This window comes from Sander vitreus, chromosome 6, assembly GCF_031162955.1.
Source record: "Sander vitreus isolate 19-12246 chromosome 6, sanVit1, whole genome shotgun sequence".
Classification (NCBI taxonomy): domain Eukaryota; kingdom Metazoa; phylum Chordata; class Actinopteri; order Perciformes; family Percidae; genus Sander; species Sander vitreus.
This window is the reverse complement of record NC_135860.1, coordinates 26,079,611-26,093,196: the sequence shown is the minus strand read 5'-3', so window position 1 is coordinate 26,093,196 and position 13,586 is coordinate 26,079,611. Positions and strand designations below refer to the sequence as shown.

Below are 13,586 nucleotides of genomic sequence, written 5' to 3'. Positions count from 1 at the left end.
CACGACTAAAACAACCTTTGAACGTACACATGGTCCACCCAAACAAATTTGAGGCTATTTTGCAGCGGCACCGATATTGCGTCATTTGCTGAGTGCCGCCCAAGACGATTGTGATTGGTTTAAAGAAATGCCAATAAACCAGAGCATATTTTTCTCCTATCCCAGAATGCTGTGGTAGGTCTGGCAATGCGAGACTAGCAGAACACTAAAAACATTTTTGTAAAATACATTTTAGGAAAAAATGAAATATATATATATATATATGAAAATTGTTCAGGATTAAACATTAGACAATCTCCTGGTAATTGCTAGACAACATCAGAGCAGACAGATGGAATGAAACAACAGTAGTAAAAGTAGAGGAAGTGCTCTTACCTGTGCTGTCATCATAAACCACAGTGACCGTCTTCCACTTGAAGAAGTGGACCAGGTCCAGGATGGCCCGGCTGAGGGAAGAGAAGTCTGGGTAGAGGCTAACGTAGAAGATGTCTCTGTTGTCCGATACTTGGTGCTTCCATTTGGTCTGGATGTGTGGCACCCCCAGGGCGTTGCAAATGGACTGGACCGCATTGGCCGAGGAACTGTGAGAGGGACCGAAGATGGCCGCCACCCCCAGAGAAAGCTGGTCACAGGCTAGAGAGGGGGAATATTTGACTAGTTAGCTTCCTACTACTGTGATGCAGCATATGCATCCCCAAAATACTAAGTCTTTTTTTCTGTTGATTGGTTCCCATTTGTTGAGAAGGTGTGCTTAACTAATATGAGCTAGTCTGACAATAGTCTATATCGACGACATTTTATTTACGGGATTGTTCCGATACCGCCAGAGGTTCCGCAAGATGTCCCTCACCTTCAACTTTCTCTGTGTTGGCATTTTAAACTCTGGTTGATTTCTGAGGACTATGGTTAACTGCTCCTCAGATCTCTGCAGGGTAAATCCAGACAGCTAGCTAGACAACTTGTCTAATCTGAGTTTTCTGTTGTACGACTAAAACTACATTTGAACGTACACGTTCCACCAAAACAAGATCCTTCCCGAGGCTATTTTGCAGAGGCACTTGCTCCGTCTGGCGCTTAGCACCGCCCAAGACGATTGATATTGGTTTAAAGAAATGCCAATAAGCCAGAGCACATTTTTCTCTCATCCCGGGATGCTGTGTGGACTAGCCAGACCCTCCTCCGAAGCGCTGTGGAGATAGGTCTGGCAATGCGAGACTAGTCTGGCAAAGACACAAAAGGAGGCCAAGATTAAAGGAAGAACAGAGGATAGTGGCAAGCTGCTAATAGCTTAGGCTGCTTTCACACCTCAGCAGTTCGGTCTGTTTTAACCGAACCCTGGAGCGTTTTGTCAGACTAGCCCCTTTTGTTAAAATCACGATAGACAATGAATCACGACCCTCATCCCTGAAGTATTTTCATTTAGTTTCTGTCTGTGTTTTTTGTTAAAGGGTCGCTATGCAGTTTTGGCCATTTCTTCACTGTTTTCTCGCTTTTTGTTCGCAGGTTTCTCTATAGAGCTCCCACTACAGCTTCGGAATAGATATTTGTCAGCTCCTATGTTTACTTGTGTCTGACTCCTCACTCGGTCAGTCTGCTGTTTCCTCTTTCTCTGTTCTTCCGACAATGCTTTCCTAGCTTTGTGCTTCTTTTTTGCCAGCTCAGCCATGACAATAGTGTGAAAAACTCCCTCAGCGGCCGAAAAATGCAAGGATGGTTTTTCCGCTCACAGGCGCTAGGGGGGAGCGAGACGACCACCATTCAACTTGAAAAAAGTCATATAACCATTCCAATGACTCCGAAGCTGTTCAGTTAAGGTAAATTAAGCTAAAACTGCATAGTTCCACTTTAACCTAAATTACTGGAAATCAACCACGCTCACTGTATAGTAGGTGACACAAGAAGAGCATGGGGCTGACCCACACACCCAGTCGAACGTGTCAAAGCTGCAGGGGACAAGTAACTAAGAGCTCACTGGGTTTTAGGTAAGGCCTGCACCCTTTCTTGTTGTTGACAATTAAGGCATTTAGTTTATGTGATGGCCTGGTAGCTGGTACATAGGTACATAAGGCTTGGGCTGCTTTCACACCTGAGCAGTTTGGTCAGTTTTAACCGAACCCTGAATTGTTTCGTCGGATAGTCCGGTTGGTTTTGGGGTTTTGTGAAAGCTCATTCAAACTCTGGTCCACTTGAAAACGGGGGTCTCAGTTTGCTTCCCTTTGAACTCGAGTTAGGTTCACTTTAAGTGAGAATGTGATTTGACCCAAATATAGGAAGTTAATCAAAAAACTGTTCATTTACTAGCCTGCAATTCAAATTAATTCAACCTTGCACACAATGTACAGACTTATATATGATTTAATGATAACTTTCAAATCCATAATTTATGCTGACAATACATTGCCCGTCGTCAGTCTGACAACACATCATAATCTCTCTCATCATGGCACGCCCTCTTCTTCACTCACTGTCTTGTCAGCTGCTCATGTTGTTCACCTCCTTCTAAAATATTAGGAACACTAAAGCAAGACCGATAAACCCAAGACAAGACATGCATTTAGTGTCCCTTATTTCTGAGAGCAGGAAGTGTCAGCGTGTTTCACTCAACCGTTTTCACTGTGCGACAGTTTGATGAGCCTGACAAAGTGCAGTGCGAATGCTAATCGAACCACATAAAAAAATGCAACAGTATTGCACCCCCGGCGAATCTACAGTGTTAAAATGCCCTTTGTGGTAATTAAAACCTCTAGACCTAACAACAAAACATCTTATTAGTATTACCCGTGTACCTGTGCCATAACAGCTCTAAATGTGAAATAATCCGCAACCGAAAATAGTCCCCAACAAATGCATTATTTTCTCCTGCTTGAGGAATGTTTGCAAACATTTATTTATTTTAATTGAAACTCAATATTTTTGAGCCAAAATTGTTTTGTTGACACTCATGAAACAATAGAATAACACCAGCCTTATCTTGTACTCGAAATACAGAAAGCAGGAACATACTGTAGGTTACAGATTAAACTTTTTAAAGCCAATATTAGTGGCCAACCTCACTAATGCTCTTGTGGCTAAAAAAATATTTTTTGCCATGTAGTGTATGTACATTTATAAATAGTATATATACTGTGAATATATCTACTGATATTGATTCCACAACCTCTACTACATTACCTTTCCTCAATACAAAGCTGAAGCTTAAGGTGTGACCAATTTGAGCTTGGTTTTATGAAATTATTCGGAGGACATACAAACAACTGCACATCTTTGTATTTGTTCGACTGTGCCCTCTAATCACCTTATTTGATATTAGGGAATTGGCTAAATCACTGAGACAGGATATAATAGCCCGTAATTGATAAGAGACTTGAAATGTCAGCTTGATGCACACACAAAACTGATAGATTATAGCACTTTATTGGCTGTCTCTGGGGGCCAAACAGGTCTTTGAATTACTGCCACTGAGTCATTACCTGGAACCAATCAATTCCCTCTGTTTACATTTGAAGTGCTCAGCCATTTCTCCCTCGCCTGATTATAATTGTCACAATCTAAGCCACTGCAGCTCGTAAGCCTCGAACGGGGAATACATTTACAATGCAAAGCAGCTATGGCGTAGCATATGGGGCACACACACACACATTCACTCGCACATATTATACATACACAGCAGCCGGGAGCATGCCAACACCGGAGGCAGATCTTCCAATCACAAACACATAAATACCTTTTCTGGAGGCTTCAAAGCTGTCATAGATGTTTATCCTTTGGATGTCGTAGGTGAGCGTGGTGTTTGGCAGTAGGGTTCTGTTCCTGTTGATTGTGTTTAAAGCAAATTTAAAGGCTAGTTCCTCAGCACCTGACGGGCCGCTTTCAATGGACTCAAATATTCCCCCTGTCAAAGAAAGAGACACAAGTGATTAGTGATTTATCAAGGTTGACTTGTTTTAATTGGAAAAGATGCTTAACAATAGCCAGTAGTCATGATTAAATGAAGCCAACACTAAAAATAAGAGTAGTAAGAAGCATCTCAATCAGTAACCTGGCTTATTCAGAAGAAATTGGCTTACACATTTTATAATTAGTTTGACAGAAGATTAAAGGATTTCTTCCCCCAAATATACACACTCCCTTATTGCTGTCCACAAAAAAGGGAAGCCAAGGCCTTTTGCATCTTTACAGTGCAACACGTTAAAAAGCTTTAACTATAGTTGCTAGAGGATTAAAACAAGAACGAGACGTATCAACTGCACACCGGTCTTTCTCAGGATCATTGGGTATTACAAAAAGAAGATACCAGTACCTATACAAGAACCGTTGAAGTGATGCCGATATGTTTTACCCTATTCACCTGTGGTGTCTTCAAAATGTATGAATTTTAAAATCCAGCTTTAACCTTTAAAGGCCGTTTACTACAAATGAGTGTTTCTCATACTCTGAGTCAGAAATCTCCACTTCATTAGCACTTACATACACCAAACTTTGCAGTTTCATTCCTATCTATATTTTGAAGCTTTTTACGGAGGGGTGTGTTCATACATCATTCATGACCTGATTATGTAACAACATACCTAAAAACGTAGCGAAAATAGTTGATCCAAAATGGTTGGTCCAAAATCTGTAAAAACCTTGACTCTAATTGTCAACAAAATGAGACAAGAATGTTGAAACTGGCTTCATCAAATGTTTAGATTTATGGTCAGGAAATGTATGCAAATGAGCACATATTTAATAAGATAATGCCCCATTTGCTAATTTAAACATACATTTCAGAAAACTTGTAGTACAAAAAAGATTGGCTGCGAGAAAAAACATACAAATAGTCATTTTATTCTAGATCTGGGTACAAAAAATATTGAATGTTGGTATTGTTTGACTGAAGAAGTTTTCAATACTACTTTGTACTGGGTTATTTCCGTCAATAAGGTATCGAGTACCAATAACCAGCTCTAACAGTCGCACATCAACAAATCCTGTCCTGCATTCAGTGTTTTTCCTCCTGTTCCAGTCAATGTATCCCCACAACTACCTGCACACCTGCTTCCAATTACTAATTAATTAGTCTCTTAGTTTAGTGTACCAGCCCATTTCCATCTACTCCTTGCCACAGACACATCATGTATCTTCTGTATTTAATGCATGTTAAAAAAAAGGAGACATTGTGGATTAATAGGTTTCTTCTGACCATCAACACCTAGCTTAGCATCTAGACCTCTGGAAATTCACAGTGCGTTTCTAACCACCTGTTTTTATGCGCATTTTAGAGAGAGAGAGAGAGAGAGAGAGAGAGAGAGAGAGAGAGAGAGAAAGAGAGAGAGAGAGGCTCCACTGCTCTTGTGCGGCACTAGCGAGCTATTTAAAACCCAGGTGATTCCTAAATGTAGCTAAACGTAAGCAAGACGCCGAAAAAGACAACATTTAAAACAGCTTTGGAGTACTAAAATTGACTCTCCTACTCCGTAAAACCCCAGCTGAATATAGAGTGACCAGTGGTTAGCAAGCCAGGTAACAAAACACAACAGGTAATTACATACCAGTATTTACGCTGAGATGAAGTTGCAGGGGTAATTCTAGGATCAGCCCCTAATGAGAATGCGACACTGATATAGTGCATGCAAAACTGTTAACGCCTAACATACTACTACTACTGCTGTACACAGGGAACATACTACTACTACTGCTGTACACAGGGAACATACTACTACTACTGGGTGACAGGTGCATAGCATCGGCGTCAGCAGCACTATTATTAAACCTGTTTCAAGCCCTTTGAACCTGTAATTGTTTGTCCCTAACAGACAAGTTAGCTAAACTTACTGCATACCATGTGATGTTGATATCAAACCGCCATTGTCCTGGTCCCTGTCCAGTAAGACACCAAAAGAAAAACGACGACGAGTGGTAGCCTACTGGTAACTCTAGTGCATTTTACACAACTTGTTACTAAAAAATTCAGTACAGCTGTGAAAGTTATTACCACACAATTAATTAGCACTACATCAATAATAATAGTAAGAACATAACAAGTAACGAGAAAACTTGTCCTTATTACTTCTATTTTTGGAATATTCACACTGCACTGCTGCACACTTTCCCTCTTCAGTTAACTCAAAGATGTTCCCCTGGGAAGATGCACCACTCTCTTATCGATCCATTGATTGCCATTTATGAGCACTCTACGTTTCTGTGTGGTGCGTCTCTTAAATGAAAATCATGTTGGGTTAAAGTAAGTGATGTTTACAGGTCAATAATGCCAGTATGATATTTAAGTCAGATGCAGTTGTTGCTTCAGTAAGCAACCTTGGATTGGTTGCACTATTAAAGTCAGAACTGATAACTTCATTTCCTATTTCATTTGGGATTCGTTTGGGAGGATTAGATGTCAGTAGAGTTGTAAAGTGGGAGGGGTTGCTGACTCTGTAAGTATTTATTCCACAATTTCTTCCAAATTTGCCTTTTAAAAATGATCTTTTACTGATATCCTCATGTTCATCAACATACAAACATGGCAGTCTCCTGGATAATTTAAAGGGTAACTACTGTTTTTTTGAAAACAACAATCTTTCACATTGGTCCAGTATTAAGCGAGATCGCTGCAGTTGGCAGCGGTGAAACAAGCTACCAATAGGGCAATTGTCCAGTTTGTATTTAACTTAACAAAAGTGCTCCTTTTGCCACTGACAGGCTCAGATTAATATTCTAAATGTCTGACAACATTGTTGTCAACGAATGGATGAAGGAGCGTCAGCGGAGAAACTTTGTTGATGTGACATTCTGAACATTACTTCTGTCAAAACATTTAATTAAAAAAGTTATATTTTTACAATTAGTCTTTCTGCATTTCTAACGAATGTTTAAAGGTTATTTTTAGAAATAAATTTAGATCGTTGTATGTACAGACATCAATACCTGCCTATTTTAACAGGATTTCTGAGCAGATTTATGGACGTGTATCCTAAATGGACATAGTGGAAAGATGAAGTCACACTGATTTCAGCAGTATGTTTGTGAAATATGTGTTCCAATTTAACTGGGTTATGGCTACAAGTAAAAGAGGTGGGGATTTTGACGTGAATCCGGTTCAAACGTTAAGCTCAGCGATCAGATGATTATTACCAAAATGCTTGAGAGTTGTACTAGACTAACCTCCTTGTGTTTTCATGTTGTACCCAGGTTTTTATTTGACTTTGAATTTTTATCAGAAAAAAAAACAGTCATTTTCCAATCCAGTTGCTAACTTTTGTACTGATTTCCACCAGGAGAGTTTATTTTTATTTTTTGGGCATTTCCACCTTTGATGGATAAGAAAGCTACGAAAGGGGGAGAGAGAGGGGGGAAGACATGCAGGAAATTGTCCCAGGTCGGACTCGAACCCTGGCCCTTCTGCGTCAAGGAATAAACCTCTGAATATGTGTGCCTGCTCTACCAACTGAGTTATCCTGGCCACTCTGTCAGGAGAGTTTTATGTCCATTCAAGCCTGGAACAGTTCCAACAATCAACACTGTCTATGCAGGTGAAAACCACATATGCTCAAGACCGTAACTAAGCAAGCTTTTAATATCCTGACACAATACAGTATATGAATGAACCATGAGCCCCATGATAGCAAAATCAACCAGATCCAGGGAGGATTCAATAACAATATAAGGCAATGTAAAGCTGACGTGCGTTTAAAAGAGCATCCTCCAGTGAATACTTCTGACAGCCAGCAGATGAATGGACAGAGAGGAGGCCCCGGTGAGTTGGGGCTGGGAGGGAGGGGGAGGGGGGTCCTGAGATCAATGTTCTCTGATTGGCCAGCGAATCAATCAATCAAGCCCTTGAGGAGCAGTGGAGAGCAACAAAGAGTGATTGAAGTGTTTTGTTTGGGTTAGCCCTATGGCCTGGCCCTGCTGGCTCAATGTCAGTCAGAGGGAGCTTTATTTACTCCAACTATAAGCACTCTACTGTAGGACCCTCTTTAAGTCTAGACATGATCCATACACACCATTGCACGAGTACTGCAGGTCCCCCCTGTCACAAGTGATTACCACAGGACAGGCTGATTCTGATCAATGCTCCCTACAATGATTTCAACGGTGGACTTTTTAGAAATCTCTCTTTCCAATACATGTACCGGCGTTACATATTCAGAATACAAATTATGAGTAACTGTATTCCGTTACAGTTACAATTTAAATAGTTGGTATTTAGAATACAGTTACATTGTTGAAATCAATGGATTACATGACGATACTTCTCTGTTTCACGGATTTATTCACTCTCGCAACTCCATGCATTTCCCAGAAGCCTAAATATGAAAACGAAAAAAATAGCTATTTGCGTGATCACTGATAGAGGTAAAGATGGAGCCGGAACCTTCACAACAGAGCCAGGGCAGGAATGCGTTTCTATCTTGGAAATTCAAACAGCATTTCACTTTAAAGAAAGAGAAGAGAGAACAAAATATAACTGTGCACTGCAGTGCAACTTCTGCTTGCCAGCAACCAACTTCCTTTCAGCGTCCAAATTACTCCACCTCCAACCTGAAGAAGCATCTTAAAGTAAGTTATTTTTAGCCAAGGGTAGTCGTCTGCTGTAGTTTTACTGGTCACCTTGCTATTTTATAGTTGACGTGCGACTTTACATTCTCCTACATGCTGATTTACTAGACCCAGAGCCGTTGAAAGACTAGCCCCATTTGACATGTTAGCTAACTTTAGCTAAAATTAGCTCATGGTAGCTTAGACTGCGGTTAGATTTTTGTAGCATGCAGTTCGGGACTACAAATACAAAAATCTATCTGCTTGTTTAGGTACACATTCAGCCAGTTGGAACAGAAGAACACACCAGAATAGGCCTGTTTAGTAAGCTGTATGTGATGGCCGCATTCCTACTTATAAAATGCAATTCAATGTGGAAGTAATCCAAGTATTCAGAATACGTTACTCAGATTGAGTAACGTAACGGAATACGCTACAAATGACATTTTTGGGCATGTATTCTGTACTCTGTAACGGAATACGTTTTGAAAGTATCCTTCCCAACACTGTCCAGGGGCTTTTTCTTTTGTCTGTGTGCAGGAGCCTAAAGTAAACATCTAAACAGAAAGACCTCTGACAGCAGTGGCATTGTCGAAAAGTTTCTAGTTTCATTAGTATTCATCTCATGGGAAAGCCCTATTTTGCGTGCCATAATGAGTTTGAAGGAATTAATAAGCATCAGTTAAGCGGGATGTTCTATAATTGGAAAGCTGAGCGTTTGGAATGGCTCTGTTCACACAGGAGAAACCTTGTGTTTTCCTGCTGAGAATCTCTGCAGTTCCATTGAAAGGAATCTGGTTAATGTGTAGATGAATCACTGCAGGAAGGTGAATCAGTGTTAGAGAGGTGACTGTCTAAGTAGTTAAGCTTGAATATGAATACACATGAAGTCTAATGAGAAAGTTGCTCGCTTGTCTGCATGGACACAGAGATATGGATATGAAGCTGAGGACAGAAAGAAAAGAGAGAAAATCCTTCGATGTGAGAACACTGTGCTTGTTCTAATCTTAATTAGAGTTAGTCTCGGGTTAGGATTGGGATTAGTTTTAAAATGTTAAATGATTCTATTTCCAACCCCCCTTTAGAAATGATATTCCCAACCTCTTTCTGGGATTCTTTCAAACAGTGGGCCTCATTTGCAGATGCTCTATTTATTCTTGAAAATAACAGAAACATAACAAAACCATACATCTGATTCACGAAACGTGTGCAATCATTAATATTATAATAAAGAAAAAAGGTATGACAGTCTGGAGAAACAGTGTCCAAGCCTGGCAGGTGGGCCCTGATTGGCATCCAGCATGTTTATTGCTGAGCCAAAGCCTAAGATCGATGTGCGCAGTGAATACAGGACTCACAGAGACATTATGCTCTTGTTCCAAAATTTGTGACACTTGGTCACGTGCCTTTGGCGTTTGTTATTATCAAAACAGCGTTACTCGGATCAGCAGCAGCCTACGGTTCATCTGCTTCCATCCCTGCCTAGCAGCGGACAACAGGAGCTGGCTAAACAGATGGTCCAACTCCGGGGCTGTCAACGGTGTCTCTCCAAAGACTGGCCGACATTGGTTACAGATAATGTCAACGTCATCTTGCGACTAATTTAGCGGCCGGTCGGTGTCATTTTGACATAGGTCGACCGGAAAAAAAAAGCCTTATGGCCAGTTGTGCGTTGGCAGAGCGCCACCTACTGTATCGGAGGTAGAGTTACACCCGTCATTCTTACCATTTTTTTTAAAAAAAAGCAGACAACGCCAAGCAAAAAAGTTGAAGAGACAAAAACTTCCTTTTACTACATGAACCTAAGAATACTGCTGTACTTTTACTGCATGAAGCTCAAAAAACGGACCAAACGTTTTTTTTGTTATTGCCAAATGTTCCGGACCTTTGACCTGGAATAAAAATCAGATGCAGACCTTTGACTGATGTGTTTGAGAACCCTTGTTAGAGTGATATGATAAAAATATATGTATTTACAAAGCTCCTATATCCATTGAAGCAGTTATGATCCTGTAGCATAAAGGGTTGGTAGAACATTTCCCTAGTATCCAGCAAGCACAGTAACTGACAGGCGCCCTGAGCCACAGGATATTGAGTTCTTGGTGGCTCTAAGACACAACAAACACTGTTGAGATGGATCCATTATGTCCCTGTCCTGTCTGTATGGACATAAGTCCTGTAAGCACAGAGCCAGGTCTTAATAACACCATGCATCAATCCCTTTTTTCCCCACCACATGCTCCCCAATCGATTGAACCCCCTCAGAAGTTATAAATAATTAATTATGACACTGGTAGCAGCATTGAAGTCAGTGTAATCATTACGACCCTAAATAACAGTCAGAGCTTGGCAGGGGGGTGGTATTGGCATTAGCAGAAATCCGTACTTCCTTTTCAGGAGCATTTCATGTTACACAAGAAAGAACAACACAGTATGTGGTACAGTACAGACAGATTGAACAATACAAGGCTTGCAGGAAAACACAAAAACCACATCTGCGGCTTAAGTATATCCGTCAGTCTTAACTGATCCATAAATGGGTTTCCATTGGAGATCAGTTAAATCATCTGGTTCAGTGAAATGTCTTTCTGCCAATAATCAAACAATTTACCACAATAGGATGGTATCTGAATCAACTTGTTAACAAAGTCACTTTTCCTGAGCCAGAGGTTACTCACTATTGATGGCCCCTGGAAACTACATACTATGGAATGAATTTATGGAATCACTACGCTCTGAGCTGGGGTAAATATTGAGGACTGAATACTAAATTCCGTCATAAACCAAAGTATTGAACGAACTGAAAGTTTGACCTATATGAGGATATATTGTCTGGGAACCATGAATCTATACACAAGTACATGGTACATGTTAAAATGTTTAAAAGAGCTTGAATATGTTCAGTAAATTTTATTTGCTGCACATAATATGGCCAGTAGTTGCCAAGATATGTTTCTTTGGAACAAAGTTGGACAAACCAACTATCATTTCTATCCCTAATGGAACAAAAGTAGTTGGTAGTATTGACACATTTCAAAACCACGTGTGTGCTGAAGAAGAAGGCTGTATAGATTATTTGGTGAACGTGCAGTAAACCAGTCAGTTGGTAGCATCAATGCTGTTTGGTTTGCTAAAAAAGCTCTGTTTGTCTTTTGCACTCTGCTCTTCCTCCTTCAGCGATTCAGCAATTCAAATAGATTTTATCACAAGAGCAATGGTGGACTTCCATAGCTAAGAAAATCTACCCATGACAGATAATACATGTGTTTGCGCATGAATGCTACAGTTCCCCAACTTGGCCACTGTGCCACTACTGGCATCTAGATCAATACTTAGGATGTCACAGTAAATTGCAGACAAATCTCCTGCTGAATTCAAAGAGACAGCGAAGGACAGATGAGCACCGTCTATTTGCTGTGATTGGTTTATTGCCTGGACAGTGTTAAATGCAAAGATGACTTCTGTACTCCTCTGAAACCCTTGAGTGAGTTCATGAACAACATGTCAGCCTAATCCTTATCCACAAAGTGAATGAAGGCCTTATCTAATCCCGCCTCACTGGGCTACGACTTAACTCAGGGCCCTGCAAGGCTATAGGCCGGCCTTTCACACGTCTCCTCTCTGGCAGGCCCCGGCAAACACCAGGCATCATCCATCTCAATTTTGTCTCTTGAAAAAAAAGACAGAAATTAATAATAAATCCTGCTTCAGCTCATCTTTTCTGTTGAGTGAAAATTATTTATGAGGAAAAATACTTTAGCTTCCCCCAGCACCTCCACCCACCCTCGGCCCTCACTCCCTGTCTGTTGTTGACAGTTTGATGGCGGTCAGTGTCAGAATATCAGCGCTGCAGAACGGGAAGTGTAGCATGACGAGCTCCGAGAGCATGTTCCATCTTTATCACAGCTGAGGCTCTGCTGCAGTCGAAAAGTTTGGGGGGAGAGAGGGAGGGCAGGAAAAGGGCCAGATGGAGGCGGTAAAGAAAAAAACAAACACGCAAAGACAACGGGCAATGAATGCAAACTGAATAATATGGGAAACGATGAGGAAAAAGGGGCAGTGATATTCATGAGGTAGAATAGGGTGCATTCCTCCTTCAAGCACAGACCTCTGAGAAGGAGACAGTTCCTGCAATGACACAGAGAAAGCAGTTGTGCTTTTTAGGCACAATTAGTCTATATCGACAACGTTTCACTTCCAGGATTGTTCAGGTGCAGCCAGAAATTCCTCCGGATGTCCCTCAAATCAGCCGGATGTCCATCACCTTCCGCTGTCTTTGTGTTGACATCTTAAACTCCAGTCGATTTCTGAGGACTATGGTTACCTGCTCCTCAGATCTCTGCAGGGTAAATCCAGACAGCTAGCTAGACTATCTGTCCAATCTGAGTGTTCCATTGCACGACTAAAACAACTTTTGAACGTACACATGTTCCACCAAAACAAGTTCCTTCCAGAGGCTATTTTGCAGAGGCACTGTTGCTCCGTCCGGCGAGGCCCAAGACAATTGTGAATGGTTTAAAGAAATGTCAATAAACCAGAGCACGTTTTTCTCCTATCACGGAATGCTGTGTGGACTATACTACAATCAAAGTGCTTCTTGGATGGTTAAACAGTGTGTATATACTGTATATACTGTATATATATATATATATATATATATATATAAGTATGGCATACTGTAGCATGTCACAGACACTGCAAAACTAGAGAAAGCTAAGAAAGTCTGTCAGTAATTCATCTGCAAGGTTGGAAGACTCCATGTTACAATATTATATATTACAAATTTTCTGGATAAAATGCTAATCACTACAGCCCAAAATAAACTGAAATGGTAAAGGCTTTAATGTTTCTCATCCATTTTTATCTAATTTGACACTCTGCCTTGCACAGGGGCCCACTATTAAGATCTTATTTTAAGGTCTTTATTATAGATAGATAGATAGATAGATAGATAGATAGATAGATAGATAGATAGATAGATAGATAGATAACTTTAATTAAAAGTGGGAAAAGTTTTACTATACATATATACATGTGTCAGGTGGAACGTGCAAGTAGTGCCAAAT

The 13,586-nt window shown here is 40.6% G+C and overlaps 1 protein-coding gene across 2 annotated transcripts in view; it reads right to left on the bottom strand.

Annotated features, from left to right (window-relative positions):
• grik2 (glutamate receptor, ionotropic, kainate 2) overlaps nucleotides 1-13,586 on the bottom strand; it is a 283,934-nt gene that overhangs the window by 198,331 nt on the left and 72,017 nt on the right. The window contains exons 2-3 of one of the 2 annotated variants that reach the window (XM_078251928.1): nucleotides 3,725-3,892; nucleotides 376-633 (exon numbers count right to left, since the gene is read on the bottom strand). In XM_078251928.1, coding sequence (XP_078108054.1) covers nucleotides 376-633; nucleotides 3,725-3,892 — 426 coding nt within the window. Of the gene's footprint in view, nucleotides 1-369; nucleotides 634-3,724; nucleotides 3,893-13,586 lie in introns of both variants that reach the window. The other variant, XM_078251929.1, reaches the window with a different exon arrangement.